General features: G+C 40.6%; 1 protein-coding gene across 1 annotated transcript in view; it reads left to right on the plus strand.

Moving 5' to 3' along the window:
• grin3a (glutamate receptor, ionotropic, N-methyl-D-aspartate 3A) overlaps positions 1 to 17,707 on the plus strand; it is a 163,575-nt gene that overhangs the window by 141,879 nt on the left and 3,989 nt on the right. The window contains exons 7-8 of the mRNA XM_060841734.1: positions 7,531 to 7,695; positions 14,033 to 14,106. Of these exons, the coding sequence (XP_060697717.1) occupies positions 7,531 to 7,695; positions 14,033 to 14,106 (239 nt within the window). The remainder of the gene's footprint in view (positions 1 to 7,530; positions 7,696 to 14,032; positions 14,107 to 17,707) is intronic.

The following is a 17,707-nucleotide window of genomic DNA, read 5'->3' on the forward strand; positions in this document are numbered from 1 at the left end:
ATTTTCATCTTGGTACCTGTGACAATAGTAAATCAAATCAAATTTTAAGGAAATCCCGCAAATTCCCAAAGATGACCTCTGACTCCCATTTAGTGCAGAAGTTGAAGTTGACGTTGACGTTAGACATAAGAAGAATGGAAAAGCTGGAGGAATAGCGGAGATTCCGGCAGAGAATTTCAAACATGGAGGACCAGAGCTTACCCATCATCTCCATCAACTGTTCATGAAAGCCTGGGACAAAGAAGAAATCCCTGCCAATCTCAGGCATCTGCAACTGCCATCAAGAAAGGAGACAAACTGAACTAACTACCAAGGAATCTTCCTACTCTCCATCGCCAGGAAGACCATTGCCTCTATCCTCACTTGGCACCATCTCCCATCTTAGAGAAAACCCTTCCTTAAATGCAGTATGACTTCTGACCAAACCACAGAATCATGGATATGGTTTTCATTGTTCCAGCAACTCCGAGAAATGCCAGAAATACCACCAATCACTCTACATTGAATTTCTTGATTGCCTTCATTGATCTGACTCAATGGAAGATCCTGTCAAAGGCCAGCTGTCCAGCAAAATTCATCAACATCCTCCATCTCCTCCACAAGATGTTGGCAACAATAGTCAATGATGGTAACATGCTGCACTAATAACAAGGCTCTTGTGTATAAGGCAATCATCCTTCAGACTCTGTATGGCTCTGGAACCTGCACTATGTTTAAATGCTACCTTAAGACTCAGTGCTGTTTGAGACAGATTCTCTGCATCAGCTGAGAGGTGAGATGTACTAAGACCAGTATCCTTGAAGCAGCCAATGGCACCAGCATTGAGACCATGATCATTTGAAACCAACTCCACTGGGATGTCCACATGCTTAGAATACCCAATCTCTGACTACTGAAGCCAAACATCTTCACCCAGCTCAAGGGATGCACTCAAACAAGAGGAGGACAAAGGAAGCATTTCAAAGACTCCCTCGAGAAATACAATATAGATGCCAATGTGTGAAGACCTTCATTCAGAAAAAATTGACTTGGAGGAAGCTCCTGTATGAAGGGACAATTCTTCAAGAACACCTGGCAATAAGGGGAACTATGGGAAAGGAACTGGAGAAAAAAATGCCAATGGACTCAAGGCCAAGGACCAATTCCACCTCCTAGAAAAAGGCCTGCCAAATGTGTGCTGAGATGGGGGTCATTAACCCAGCAAGGACCCACAGAACACATGACCAGTGGCACACAGTTTCCTGGGTGGTAAATTGTACTCATTTGTGAGTGATTGTCAGATGATTCTGGAGTGTAGTTCCATTGTCTTGACAAGGTATGCAACTGGCAGAAGAGTCTTCCATTTCCAGTTTGTGAAATTGTCATACAAGTCTAAATTACAACAGGAGGTACATATTTCTCACTGCTGACTTAGTTGTCAGGTTTTGATGTATTCAGATTTCACTGCAGGCGGTTTTGTTTATTTATTTGGGTCTTCTGAACTTGTTTCAATTTAGTTGTAGCTAGATGGTCAAGGCAGGAATCTTAGATCAGTTTTAAAATCACTTCAAGAAATATCGATATGTAACAATCAGATGAAAATTAAAATTCAATGCTCCATAGTTGTCATTATGATATTAACAAGCTTAAGGGCTGGTGGCACGATGCTTTCCAGCTGCCTGGACAGGTAACTTGATTTTGCCGAATTCTGGTTTGAAGATTTGTGGAGCTGCTTCAAGAAGGGCACCATTGTTAAATTGGCAGCCCCCCGGCCACACTACCAAACTCTTGCCCCATTACTTTGGAGGTATTGCTGATGATAATTTCTCCAGTGCTGTTCTGTATTGCTGATGCACAGTGCCAATCTCAATGCAGTAAAAGGAGTATTAGGAAAACAGTTGTTCTTTACTCTAGGGTCTTTTGACAGTCGTTTTTGTCAAGCACTCAGTTTGTGAAAGATGGATGTGGTTTATCTGTTCTTAGTTCTCAATGGTTGCCTTTTGAGATTGTCAATCTGGATGCAAGCCAGTTGTTGAGACAGAATACTTTCATTTGTGGATAGGGTTGATTGACTTAGAGCTTCTTGCAACACTGGAGTGTTACAGGTGCTTTTTAAAAAGAAAATTTTTTTTCTTCCTTTTTTTAAAATCAACTTGTCCAAACATGTTATGATAATACTGGAGCAGGACAGACTTGAACCAGGCCTCCTGATTCAGGAGGTAGGAACACTATCACTGTGCCACAAGATTGCTCTCCCTTTATACACAGATAATTTCAAAACTAACCTGTTCAGAGATGTTATTACATACCTGTGGAAGATGTGGGATTTGGATTCAAATCGTCGAGTTCAGACCTAAGGACACTATTAATGTACCGCAAGAGCCTCTGTCTTTATATGGATGCTCAGACCATTAATAACCTTAACGAAAGATAGAACAAACAATGTGATTCAGCAGACATTAACAGAAGAGTCTGCCAGAGTATAAGTAGTGTTCAAAATATTTCCAAGTCTCTCCTTTAACATATATGGGAGGTGGATGACTGGATGTAGTTTGACAGAAGCTGTGCTTTGGCAAGGATAGGCTAAACATTTATTGTATGCAGAATTGGAGAGATCGAAAATGGCTTGCAAATCTGACGCAGAGCGGGCAACAACCCTGCAGTCACCACAAGCTATCATGTATCCCTTCGGCAGTGCATTAAGTTTCGTTTCTCCACAGATGTGACCAAGGTGAAAAAGAGTTCTTAAATTAAGACAGTTTCTAACAGTCAGAAAAAGGGAGGTGACACTGCCCAATGAATTGAATATTACGCAGGTGCTTTCCTCAACACCAATCCTGATTTTGAATACCTCCTTCAGATCTCCCTCCATCTCTCCCTCACTCCTAAAACAGTTGCAGTCATCTCTTGGTGATGCAGTTGTTGAATTGTGATCATGTTTCTTACATGTCCAAATCATAGAGTCGACAGTTACTCACAATTTACTGAGCTGAAGGTTTTGACCTGGTTCATGAATGTACTGACGAGTTGTTAGTGTCATTCCTGGTATTTTTCTTGCATTTGTCTTGCATCAAAAGATGACATTAGACATTCCTGAGTCCTTACTATGGTATCTTCAAGGATCTCCTCAGTCATATGAAGGACACAATTCAGGCATCCCTATGCTTGAAAAGAATATTACCCGCCAGGTCCTATTTTTACAACTTTCAATTGGTCAGCATTCCAGAAGAAGGCAAAGAAAATGCTTCAAAGATATTCTCAAGCACGCCATGTATTAAGGCAACAAAATACACAGAGCAGGTGTCACTCAAGATACTTCTTAAAAACAAAATTGTAAAATAGCATAAATATTTCTTATATTTTCCCACATTCAAAATTCTCAGCTCAATTTCACATTCATTTTGGCACAACGTAGGGATTTTCAGTTTCTGGTCAGAGAAATCAGTGCAATGACTTGTGATGATGCAATGGCTTTAACATGTATATTTTGTCCTTTTTCTAATGAAGAGAGATTGAGACAGTTGTATTGAGTGGTTTGTACCCAGTCAACAAAGTAAACAGCTTGTGAAGACTTGGTTTGTTTTTAAGTTGGGACAATGGAAACAGCCTGAAGGTTTATGGTCATCCTCCCACAGAACCAAGAATTTTATTTCTTGGGTTCAACAGTTGCTGGGGTCTTGAAGCTGGATGTGGAAGATCTCATTCCTCTCTCTGTTACAGCTAGAAGCTGGGGTTCTCTTCCTCCTGCTAGAATTGAATCTGAGATAACCTATTTTACTGAATTTGTCTTTACCAAGGGTGTGTTTATGGGATGTTACTATACTGGAAGAGTTAATAAGTGGTACTTAATATATACCATTTTCTTAAGATTTCAGAATAGTTAAGCAAGTTCTTTTATTTTATTTTGTCTATATTTTAACTGTAATGTAAAACTCAAATGTATTTTGCTTAAAATAGAATACTTTGATCAATCGAGTTTAGAATGTAATGACTTACACTTAAAAAGTAAGTAAGAAAAAATTAAGATCTAGAATTTCTTCTTAATATTTTGAGGGGGTTTGATCTGAATCCTAACAGACTGGACACGCATTTGGCTGCAGGGATCAATAAAGTATAACAGTTGAGGAAATATTTGGTGGTGCACTTCTTAGACATAGCACACAAGTTTCTTCAATTTTCTTCACTGGATATATGTTTCTCCACACTGATTGCATCTGTCTGTCGGTGCAAATAGCCAGGAGGTTACACTCCTGAATATCTAAGAAAAAAAAGGCACATTTTCTAAGTGTTTGCAAGTTAACCATCTATTTTTTTCAATCCTTTGACTGAAGCTGCAACTGTGAACTTACGTCATTATTCTTACAGCAGAAAAACATGCCGATAGTCAGTAAGGAGAGCCTCTGCTCCCATCTGGTGAATGCAGAGTGATGCAATAAGTTAAAATCTAAATGCATTCGAGAGCTTATGTCATGCATGAGTAGTTAAGAGCAGCGAGAAGGGGACATGAAAAGTCTTTAGTTGGTAGGATTAGGGAAAACCCAAAGGCTTTCTATCGGTATGTTAGGAATAAAAGGATGACTAGGGTAGGTATTGGTCCAGTCAAGGATAGTAGTGGGAAGTTGTGCGTGGAGGCGGAGGAGATTGGAGAAACACTAAATCAATACTTTTCGTCAGTATTCACTCAGGAACAGGACACTGTTGCTGATGTGAATATTGAGTCACAAGTGATTAGAATGGATGGCCTTGAGGTATATAGGGAAGAGGTCTGGGGAATACTGGAAAGGATGAAAATAGATAAGTCCCCTGGGCCTGATGGCATTTATCCTAGGATCCTCTGGGAAGCTAGGGAGGAGATTGCAGAGCCATTGGCCTTGATTTTTATGTCGTTATTGTCAACGGGAGTAGTGCCAGAAGACTGGAGGATAGCGAATGTGGTCCCCTTGTTCAAGAAGGGGAGTAGGGATAGCCCGAGTAACTGTAGGCCAGTGAGTCTCACTTCTGTTGTGGGCAAAGTCTTAGAGAGAATTGTAAGGGATAGGATTTATGAACATCTGGATAGGAATAATGTGATCAAGGATAGTCAGCATGGTTTTGTGAAGGGCAGGTCATGCCTCACAAACCTTATTGAATTCTTTGAGAAGGTGACTAAGGAGGTGGATGAGGGTAAAGCAGTAGATGTTGTGTATATGGATTTTAGCAAGGCGTTCGATAAGGTACCCCATGGTAGGCTAATGCAAAAACTACGGAGGTATGGCATTGAGGGTGCATTAGAGGTTTGGATTAGGAATTGGCTGGCTGGAAGGAGACAGAGGGTAGTAGTTGATGGAATAGGTTCATCTTGGAGTGCAGTTACTAGCGGTGTTCCACAAGGATCTGTTTTGGGACCATTGCTGTTTGTCATCTTTATAAATGACCTAGAGGAGGGGCTTGGAAGCTGAGTGAGCAAGTTTGTGGATGACACGAAAGTCGGTGGAGTTGTGGATAGCGAAGAAGAATGTGGCAGGTTACAGCAGGATATAGATAAGTTGCAGAACTGGGCAGAAAGGTGGCAAATGGAGTTCAATGTAGCTAAGTGTGAAGTCATTCACTTTGGTAGGAGTAACAAGAAGATGGATTACTGGGCTAATGGTAGGCTACTTGGTAGTGTGGATGAGCAGAGGGATCTTGGTGTCCATGTACACAGATCTCTGAAAGTTGCCACCCAGGTAAATAGTGCTGTGAAGAAGGCATATGGTGTACTGGGCTTTATTGGTAGAGGAATTGAGTTCCGGAGTCCTGAGGTCATGTTGCAGTTGTATAAGACTCTGGTGCGGCCTCATCTGGAGTATTGTGTGCAGTTTTGGTCACCATACTATAGGAAGGATGTGGAGGCATTGGAACGAGTGCAGAGCAGGTTTACCATGATGTTGCCTGGCATGGTAGGAAGATCGTATGAGGAAAGGCTGAGGCACTTGGGGCTGTTCTCATTGGAGAAAAGAAGGTTTAGGGGAGATTTGATAGAGGTGTACAAAATGATTAGGGGTTTAGATAGGGTTGACAGTGAGAACCTTTTTCCGCTAATGGAGTCAGCTGTTACTAGGGGACACAGCTTTAAATTAAGGGGTGGTAGGTATAGGACAGTTGTTAGGGGTAGATTCTTTACTCAGCGGGTTGCGAGTTCATGGAATGCCCTGCCAGTAGCAGTGGTGAACTCTCCCTCTTTATGGTTATTTAAGCGGGCATTGGATAAGCATATGGAGGTTATTGGGCTAGTGTAGGTTAGGTAGACTTTGGTCGGCGCAACATCGAGGGCCGAAGGGCCTGTACTGCGCTGTATTTTTCTATGTTCTATGTTCTAGTGTCCTACCTTTGAAACAGGAGGCACAGGTTCAAGGCTCACCAGCTCCAGGGTGTGTAACATCTTCTACAATTTGATTAGAAAATCTCTAAGTGCAATGAAAGTTAGTCACTATGCTGATTCATAACAGTTCTGATCCGATCTCCTCACAGATGCAGTTTCTATTGATGTAGTCGTGTGGAAAAGAATTTTGAAAAATCAGCATTCCTGATGGTAGAGTGTAGGAACAGAAAGAGACACTCACATACCCCAGCCTGCATTGCCATTCTACGAGCCAAAGGCTGATCAAGATGCCTAAATCCATGTACTCACCTTTACCCATATCCTATAATACCATTGGCAGATTTATAAAATAAACAACAGTCTCAAATTTAAAAGTAACAATTGATCTAACATACCTTTATACACAAGGTGATAAAAGTTTGAAAACAGTGACTGCAGAGGGTATTTTCTAACTTCATTCATGAATGTTTAGGCTATATCCCAGTGTCCTGGACTCCACATCAAGCAGAAATAGTTTCCTTCCATCTAGTGGGGATAACAAAAAAAAAAGACATGTACCAATTGACCAAAAAGTGGTTTTAAATGGGTCTATTTCTTAGGGGCTGTATTGTTATGGGACCAGGAACAATATATCTGCTATGCCATAATATCTGGTGTACCTACTTTGAATATAAATGTCTTTCTGGCAGTCAGAGTGAAAAAATGTGTCGAGAAAATTTCATTTTAAAATATATTTGACTGGTTTATGTATTAGGTACTCTCCCTTGGCATTGCTCCAAAGATTTTTTTAAAATGGTGCATCCACTTGCTTGCCTTTGCTGTTTGATTCCTTCTGGGCCCTATTAGTGATGCCTTTCTTTTCTCTGCTTCCCTCTTTCCCACTTGTCCAGCCCCACTACAGGTAATGATCTTTCCTGGCCTGAAAGTACTAGGAAATATGCATGTTAGACAGCAGTTTGTTTTACATTAACAGGCTTTATCAAGTTAAAATTATATGGCACATACTGTATTAATAGACAGCTAACCTCATGTATCCACAACTCTGGTATATAGGGGAGTTGGAGGGTGGAGAAGAGAGTGGCAAAACTCTTCTTGTAAAGGTGCAATTGGCAAGTACCACACCTTCCAAAGTTCAAGATTGCATTGAAAATTTTACACATTCCTGACTAAACTGTTGAATGGTAATCAAGATGCCTCCTCTCTGTTCACAGACTTTGCAAATGGGTATCAAGCATTTTTCAGGACTCTTTGTGCTGCTGTGTATTGGTGTCGCTGGTTCCCTCCTTGCAACAGCTGGTGAGCATATCATCTACAGACTGGTACTTCCCCGGATCAAAAGGAAACCAAGACTGAAGTATTGGCTCCACACAAGCCAGGTAGGAGTCAATGGAAATGTGTAGTTTCCACTGAAACCACATCAAATATGAAGAGCTTGACGTTCTTTATTTGCAGAAGCAAAATCTGTGATAAAATGGTTCGAATGAAATTACCACATTCCTCTGAGGAGCCTCTGCCCTTACAGAACCAATTGTGAGATTTTATGTAATATAGATGCTAGGAATTGTGAAATAATAATGCTGCAGATACCCAGGGATGTAAAGTGAAAACATATCCTGACTAATGTTGGCCACTTTGCAATAAGCCTTTTAAAATTAGATAGGTTATTCAGGGGAAAAACAGACAAAAGGACGCAAGAGTCAGGAGATGGTCCAACACAGCTTTATTGAACAAGTTAGCAAGGAAAACTATATTTATCAGTCTCAACTATCGTGCTTTTATTAAAAGCAGTCATTCTGTTCACAAGACTCTTCAGTAAACAGAGTTTTAAATGTCAAAGTAAGCAGTCTCAAACCTGCACTAGCTATCTATTTCTGAAGATTCAGTACACCTGATCCATAGGTCCCTACTGGTTTTTTTGAACTGTTTGAAAGGACTGGCAAATCCATTCAGTACTACTGGAACAAGCTGTCCTTTGGTCAGTGAGGATTGGCCGACATTTCACGATTTGTAGTAGTTGATTTTGACTTCCCCTTGTGTCTCGGGCTGGTTCTTAGCTTTGTGTCATCTCACCCAGGTGGTCTTCTGGGTCTGGTCGGTCTGACAATACTTGCAACAAGGTACAAGGAGCTAGAGATGCTGTGCACATCGGCTGTCAGTCAAAGGTACTCTCTGGAGACACTAGTGAAGGTATAAAATTCAGAGAGCGATGTGGTTCCAGTTTGTCCCATTTATTGGCCTATGTCCAATACTAGCATCAGGCAGGACAGGACGATCCAATGGGATGACTGTTCTCACAGTACTGTATATGGTTCTTAACCTTCAACTATCAAGTGTTGTCCTCGTCTGGCCTCCTACTAAGCTGGGTGCCTCCAAATCTGTGTAGCGTTCTTCAAACAAAGCAGGTTTGTTGGAGGTGTAAACAGTGGCTCATTCTTTAACAGTGTGGCCATTAGCACATGGCCAGGCAATTCCAGACCTGTCAGGATTGCCCAGGGCCTGACTACGTGAATACCATCTTTTTCAGTTCCACAGTTTGCAAATTGCAGAGCCTGGCTGAGTTTAAACTCAATTTCCACATTGAGTTTTTAAATCTATGTTCATGAAAAATAATGTCAATATTTCTGTAACAATCCTGGAGTTTGTGCAATATCTGACCACACCAGCAAGAGGATGTTGTGAAGTCACCTTGAGGTGGTTATATCCCAGAAACAGATTTTGGTCTTGGGACCACACACAAAACTGTTACTTTCGCTACTCCATTTCAAAATGTTAGACAGGTTGTAGCATAGGAGAAAGTGAGGATCCTCAAGCTCAGAGTAGAGTATAGTGCTGGAAAAGCACAGCAGGTCAGGCAGTATCCAAGGAGCAGGAGGATCGATGTTTTGGGCATAAGCCCTTTATCAGATTGTCACAGTCTTATTAATAAAGATGCGCAGAAATAACCAATAAAAAGTGCTAACAACTTGACACTCCACCCCCAATCCCTCATCCAATTGAGATTTTTCCCACTTCAACATCATTTGTTGTGACATTTTGTCCCTGTGATGTAGACTAAAGATCTAAATATTTTCAAAAGCATTTAAATTTGGAAGCTATGAATTAATGACATCTGGATTTTTGAGTTTGTAGAAAGCAAAATAATGAACTTGTCAGTATTTCTGTAGCCATGGTGATTTCTTTTAATATATCTTGATAGAGAATAGCTGTCAAGGCTGATATGTTTTTATTTAAGAGAATTTACAGTAAGGAAGATAAGCAATTGTACACCAGAATGCTGTTAGAAATATTTGAAATTGCTTCTTTAAACCTTAAAAGGAAATACCCATAGCTTAGAAAAAGAAATGTTTTCTTTTCTGCATTTTCAGTTTTAGAACATTACTGCAGAAGTCCTGGGATGGACATATAGGTAAAAAAAAACAACTCTTCTGAGAAGGGGAGAGGATAAAAGAAGTAGATTATCTTAGACTAAAGTAATTTAGTAATAGTCTCGGATCAGAAATGTTTGAATAAAACCCTGAGGAGGGTGTTTGAACCAGAGAATGCTTAAACGCAGGTGTATGAAAACTCTAGAAAAGGGCTCTCAGACTTTTCAGACGAAGAGTTGAAGTTATAGTTAACTCAATCTGCAACATTGCAGTATACTTGAGCAGCCTTAATTTAAATCTGTTCATCATGTTACCTTGACAACCTAGTGCAGATTAGGGCCAAAAACGGGAAACAGAAATTGGCAGGTAATGCTTTGTATATAAAGCATAGTATTGATTGTCTGCCAACTAGATTTCACAATCCTTTAGACGATTACTTTGGATTGTCTGCAAAATTGATTATGAATCAAAACAAAAAGCAGACCATCTTAGACAGTATCCCTGAACAGTTGCTTTCAGTTCCTGTTGCTGATGAATGAGGAGTTGTGTTCACAAGAGAAAATTTATGAACCTGGCCCAATGTTATTTAGTCGGTTCTTCACCTTCAGAATTGGTAGGAAGCACGTAATTCAGACCAGGAGGGAAGAGTTGGCCAAATGCAAAATTGGAATGATGTGAAAACTGCAGTTTTTTACATGCCCCAACAGTTTTGCCAGTATCTAGGTGACATTTATAAGACCATAAAGGATGGCATGGTGGCTGTGGTGAGCACTGCTGCCCAGCAATGCTAGGCGACCGTGTGTGGAGTTTGCACATACTCCGTGTCTTTGGGTTTCTGCTAGGTGCTTAGTTTTCCTCCCATAGTCCAAAGTTGTGCAGGCTAAGTGGATTAACCATGGGAAATGTAGGGTTACAGGGATGAGGTGGGATGCTCTTTGAAGGGTTGGTGTGAACTCAGTGGGCCAAACTGCAGGGATTCAATAATGAGAGGAGGCCATTCGGCCCTTTGAGCCTGTTCTGCCACTCAAATCATATCAAAACCAAATTTGTATCTGAACTCAGTCTGCCTGTCTTGATTCTGTAAACCTCAAGTGACTCATGTAAAAAAAAAACTATTCATCTCAGGTTTTAATATTTCCCATCAATCCTCTGCCTCAACAATTTCTTGAAGATAGATTTCCAGAATTCCGTTATAACTTCTAATGCCCTAAAACCTGCCCACAACTTCTGCGCCATGGGCTGATGATCACCCTTCAGTCTAATTTTAAGGCTATGCCTCTTTGTTTAGGACTTCCCTCACTCAAGGAAATAATTTCTTGAAGTCCACCTTATCAATTTCTTTGAACGCTTCAGGCACATTACCCCATAATCTTCTGTACTTAAGTGAATGTCAGCCTCACTTGTTCAACCTATTCTCTGATGACCCCTTGAACCTTGTCCTCACAGACTTAAAATCCAAGCTCTTATGTTATGCAATTACGAATGTATTTCATATCTCTTCATATGCCTGCTTTAGAGAGTGTATTTATGTTATGTACCACATCATTAACTGCAGAACACATATGGATATTATTTCTCTGCATCCAATTTTTAGCTGTTTACTTCATAAAATAATTCAGTTCAAAATTCCACTATGGCCTTGACTGACGTGGCAATACTTCAAAGAATCACAATTGTATAGCATATACAGTGCCCCTTCAACTTGTGTGCCTGTTCCCATTCTTGAACAAAGCAATCTAGTTAATCCTTTTCCCCATTGCTCTCCATTTGAGAATCGTAATGTATTGGTATTTGGGAATTTGGACTCTAAGGTGGATGAAAACTGGATTTTTTTTTTAAGTTCTGTGAAGACCTGTCTTGTATTTTGAAAAGATCAAAAAGTCCTTTCAGATATTGATTTAAGCTAAAAGCAGTAAGGGGAAACAATTACTGACCTGCATATTTGAGAGAGTAAGTAAAGGGAAGGGAAAAGAAGCGAAGGGAACAAACAAAACACCTTCCAAGTATTTATCTAATTCTCATTTGAAAGTTACTATTGAATTATACTCCCCCCACATCTTCACGCAGTGTATTTCAGATCACAACAATGTACTAAGTAAATGAATTATCACACCCCCTGATAGACACAAATGTGTCATCAACTTGCGTCCTCTTGTTACTGACCTCCTACCATGGTTAACAGTTGCTCCTTATTTACTCTCTCCTTGTAAAATCTCTGACATTCACTGTTTTAAAAGGAGAGAGAGTGAGAGGATCAGCAGATTCTTTGACCAACAGTTCTGGTCCTCCGATCTGAGCATCAGCAGCAATAACTGGGTTGTGATCAGGGAAGGAGCAGTAATCATGCTTATGGTGTTGCACTTATCTCAATCAATTATCCCTCAGAATGCTTATGAATAATCAGTGTTTGGCAGCTCACTGGATTAATTCTCATTTGGTCATTTCTTTTTTATTCATGGAAAATGGGTATACCTGGCCAGATCAGCATGTGTTACCCCTGCCTAAGTGCATTTGAGAGGATGTTGGTGAGCCACCTCTTTGAAATATTTCATTCCATGTAGGGACACCCACAATTCTGGTTAGGAAGGAAGTTCAAGGATTTTGTCCCAGCGACAGTGAAGGAATAGCAATCCAGTTTCAAGTCAGGATGGTGAGTGACTTGGAAGGGATCTTGCATTGTTCCCATGTGTCTGCTGCTTTGGTCTTTGTGTATTAAAAGGTGTTGAATTTGGAAGCTGCTGTTGTAGGATCCTTGTGAGGTGTTACAGTCCAACTTGTAGATGATACGCACATCTACTACTGTGAATCAGTTATGGAGAGAGTACGTACTTATGGTGGTGAATGGGATGCTAATAAAGCACTTTGACCATTGACCCTTGACACAGTGATACAATCATTGTTAAATCCCCAATTATCAACATTGACCAAAAACTTAACTACCAGACATATAGATACTGTAGCTGCACATACAGGTCAGAGGCTGGGAATTCTACAGAGAATAACTTGCCTCTGAATGTCTTAAAACCTGCCCCTATGTCCTGAATGGTGGTGAACTCCTCACATACTATTGAAACTGCACTCAGACAGGCAAATGGAAAGTAATCCATCAAACTGCTGACTTCTGTTTTGTGGATGATGGACAGGTTTTAGGACGTTAGGAGGCAAGTCCTTCTCTGTAGAAGCCCCAGCTTCCGAACTGTTCTTGCAGCTAAAGTATTTGTGTCTGGTCTCATTAAGATTTTCGAGTAAAAAAATGAGGTCTGCAGATGCTGGAGATCACAGCTGCAAATGTGTTGCTGGTCAAAGCACAGCAGGTTAGGCAGCATCTCAGGATCTGCAGACCTCATTTTTTACTCATTAAGATTTTGGCCAATATTGATAATTGGGCATTTAACAACGATAGTATCATTAAGTGTCAAGGGTCAATGGTGAGAGTCTTTCCTGTTATTAATGGTCATTGTTACTTATGCAGCATGAATTTGTCACTTAACAGTCTACATCTGGATCTTGTCCTGTTTTTTTGCTGAATTTAGACACAAACCAATTCAGTACCCGGTATTAATGGTGATTTTGATGTCCCATTCAGTCAAATTCTGCATTGACATCAAGAGCAATCACTCACACCTCATCTGACAAGTGTCAACCAATAGTCACTAAGATAATCAAAACCAAACAACTTTCTCTCGACATTCAATGTCTTCGCTATCACTAAATTCCCCATCCTCCTGGGGATTACTGTTGTCGAGAAACTGAACTGAATCATCTAAATCAATACCATGACTACAAAAGCAGATCAGACACGAGGAATTATGCAGCAGGTGACTCGCCTCCTGCCTCCCTGAAGTATGACAGCCATCTGCAAAGGCAGAAGTCAGCCTCACCTTCCCTGAATGAGTGCAGCTCCAACAGATTTCAAGCTTGACACTGTTTGGTATAAAGTAAAGCAACCTGCTTGATTGGCATCACCTCCACTACCAAGGCACAGTGGTTGCTGTGTATATTATTGAAAAGGTGCATTGCAAAGCTTATTTGATAGTCCTTTCCAAACCTGCATCTGATCCTGCATGGAGAGATTGGGCAACAGGCTTATTGGAATGTCACCACCTTGACATTTCACTTCAAACCACATACCATCCTGACTTGGAACTGTATCACCATTTCTTTAACTGACATGGGGGCTAAATCCTGGAACTCCCTCCCTAACAGCACAACACCGCAGTTCAAGGCAGGAGCTCACTGCCCCCTTCAAGGGCAATTAAGGGTGGACAATAAATATTTGATTCCTATATTTCATGAAGGAGTGAAAACAAGATTGCACCCACAATAATGATCTATTTGTCTTTTTCAGCGATTTCATAGAGCTTTAAATACATCCTTCAATGATGAACAATTTCAGCAGAAACTAAACAGACTGCAAAAGAGGTAAGACAGCTTAGTTATATAAATGGCGCCCAATAATTTGTACTGTTTTTCAAACATGCTTTTTGTGATTTAAGCAGCAGTTCCTTTCTTCAGTGGAAAGGTGGTATGCAGTGAGTTCGTCATTTCCAGATCTCTGCTTGTAAAAGGTTGAAGCTCCCATTTCCAAGAGCTTATACATTAAAATCATTTTTTCCACATTTGTTTTATAGAATCATATTTGCAGAAACTTATTTTCCAATTTATTCATAACTGTTGCAATACCAACCACCTCAGTACATTTGCTTCAAGATTATCTCTCCCACCTTCTCTTGCGCTTGCTCAAGTTCACCTCATCCATAATGCCCAGAGCTTACTGTTTAGATCTGGTTCCTAACTAAGCTCCCAGATTCCCTATGTGGTCATTATTCTGCCTCAATTACAAGTCACTTCCCTTTAAAACCGCAGCTGTTTGCTTCCTTCTCCAAAAGAAAGCCCACTCGTGAAGAAGTCAGCATCCCACCTCCAGTTTCTCATACAGTTCTGTTCCTCAGGCTTTGACTTCTTAAGGAACTCCATATTTTGCTTCATTATTGGGAGCCATGATTTGTGTCAGGCTCTGGAATTCTTTCCCTGAAATCATCTTCACTTCCCTCTCTTCCGTTAAGCTCCTCTTTAAAAGCGAGCTCTGTAACCAAGGTTTTGATCACTCCTCCTAACATTTCCTCCTTAGGCTCAGTGCCCATTTTTTCTGACTACTATTATGCAAAATCTTGAATTATTTTATGTTCAAGGTGTACTTGTAAATCAAGTTGTTTTCTTAATATATATGGAAAGTATGAAGTAGCTGAGGTGAACTAAATGAATTTTAAAATGATTAAGATGTTCCCCTAATGACATGATTTGTGACAACGCAGTCCTGCTGGTAAGAAAATACCAATTTACCAGAATGTTCTGTACTTTGTATTTACCAAGTAGAAGAAACCAATGACTAAGATTGTGCTATTTTTAATGCCCCTGTCTGATTGTAGGGCTATCCATCATTTGTTGAAATGTGTCTGATTCTCAAGGAGATTTGAGTTGCACTATTGTTGTTGGTAATGAACATATTTGTGCAATGAACTGCTCTAAAATAGAGGACAGAATTACCGTCACTTGAACAATTTGTCACAACTAGTAATTTTACAGTGCCACTTCGATTTCCAACTTTCTCCATGCTTTCAGAAAGCCACTAGTTCAATTTCTTCAGGCATATGTCATTTTTAAAACTGCGTCCTTTGATGTCGGAGTAACATTCTAACAAGTGATCTTCTCAGATGACAATTGAAGCATTTTACTGAAAAAAATGTTGTCACTGCCTTATTAAAAGGAGTCTTACACATATCATAGACAAACACTGGCTCCGACGTGTCAGTTGACAATAGCAGTATCACCAACTTGTATTTGGTATAGCACATAGATATTATAAAGCAAAATATTCAGAGTTCCAGAAGAAAATATGTCAGGTAACCAGAAGCTGATCAGAGGTGGGGTTTTAATAAGCTTCTTAAGAGGGGTTTGGAGAAGCAGAAAGAATCAGGGAGTGAATTCCAGAGCTTAGGACTTAGACAACTGAAGGCATGGCCATTTTTCTTTTAACAAGAATGGGAATGATAAAGGGCCAAAACAAGGAGAATTGCAGCTGCTTCAAGGGGTTGTTTGATTGCAGGAGATCATAGAGGTCATGAAGGGTAATGCCACAAAGGGATATGAAAACAAAGATGAATTTTTAAAAATAAAGTCAGGAAACTCAACTAGAAGCCAATTCAGATCAGTGAGCACAGGGCTGATGGGCAATTAGAACTGAGACACGAGCAGCAGACCTTTGGATATTCTCAAGTTTGCATAGGGTAGAATACAGAGGAAGAGCCAAGTGAATGTTGAAATAGTTAACTCTGGAGCTAGCAACACATGGGATGGTGGTTTCAGGAGCAGCTGAGCTGAGGCAGGGGCAATGTTGTGCAGGGAGAAAAGAGCGATCTTTGTGTTGGCTGAAGTATGTATGTTGGTAGCTCATACTCAGGTCAAAGATCACACCAACGTTTTACAAACAAAATAAACAAATCTGTTTTAGTCTCAGACTATTGCCAGGAAGCAAGGGGGAGGTTGTGGAGTAGCAGATGGGGAGTTGTTACTAGGAACTGAAGAACAGAGTTTCATGCAGTGACTTTAGTCTTCCTAATATCTAATTGAAGTAAGTTTCTGCTCATCCAGTACTGAATGTTGGGGCAGCAGTAGCTCAGTGCTTAGCTCTACTGCCTCACAGCACCAGGGTCCTGTGTTCAATTCCCACCTCAGGTCTGTGTGGCATTTGCACATTCATCATGTGTCTGCGTGGATTTCTTCCTACAGTCCAAAGATGCACTGGTTAGGTGGAGTAGCCGTGGGGAATGCAGGGTTACAGAGATAGGGAGAAGGGCTAAGTGTGTGAGGGATGCTCTTCAGATGGTCAATGTGGACCCGATGGGCTGAATGGCCTGATTCTACACGAGGAATTCTGTAGGCAGTCTGGAAGTTTAGAAGTGGAGAAATCAAGATTGGTGATGATGAGCTGGAGCTCGGCATCATCAGCTAAACTAACATGTTGCCAAGGGACAGCATGATAAAAAGTAGAAAAGAGCCAAGGACAGAATTGTAGGAACAACAGAGAGACAGAAGAACACTCCAGGAGCAGGAAGAGAAGCCCCTTCAAGTCAAGTCATTTTCTGATGATATTGAAATAGATAAAAACAGAATCAGGCTATTCTAATGCTACTCAGCTGAAAAAAAAAGTGAACGGACATTGAGAGAAGGAGGATCTGGGTTTAGCAAGTCAATGGCTATAAATATAGAAGAACAAAGCAGGATAATTTACCTTTAATTACAATTGTACAAGATATCATTTGCAACTTTGATAGTGGCTGTGTTGGGACCGCTGTTAATCATATTAGGTCAATTGTCACTAAATCAAAGAACCTCTCCAAAAGAGGTGGGACACTGTCCAATTTTACAGTGGTTAGTAACTTAAAGGCACGTTGGGAGGTGTAAGAAACAAAACTCACATATTAATAAATTGCAGTCAGAGTCAAATTCTGAAGCAGCAAATTCTATTGATATGTACTTGCAAGAACGGGTGCCTAATGAGTAAGCACCTCAATCTGGGTGTTACATTCCAATTAATACTGTTCAGCTGCATCTCTCGGTCCTCCCCTTTCACCCCACTGGTTACTTTTACTGTAGCGTGTCGTCTATCACAAGCTCTAGCTTCACTCCACCTTTGTCTAGCTTCTCTCCGCCTCTGTTTACTTTTCCCATTACACTAAGCCTGTCGCCCCTTACTCTTATTTATTTCATTCCTTATATGTGACTATCCTGGCATAGTTTGCTGTCTTCGTGCGATCATCCTGCCATCTAAATTCCATCCGTTGACTACATCCCTCCTGCGACTGGCACACTATTCTCCTGTTACTGGTACATCCCGCTACACGGTTAGTCTGCCCTATTAGTCAAAGATAATTCTATCTGTTTTCGCTTCTCACTGTTTAGTATTAGCATGCGCAGCCCAATTTTATAATGTTAGCTTTTGCAGAAGCAACACCTGTTCCCT

The sequence above is a fragment of the Hemiscyllium ocellatum genome, chromosome 2, assembly GCF_020745735.1.
Source record: "Hemiscyllium ocellatum isolate sHemOce1 chromosome 2, sHemOce1.pat.X.cur, whole genome shotgun sequence".
Classification (NCBI taxonomy): domain Eukaryota; kingdom Metazoa; phylum Chordata; class Chondrichthyes; order Orectolobiformes; family Hemiscylliidae; genus Hemiscyllium; species Hemiscyllium ocellatum.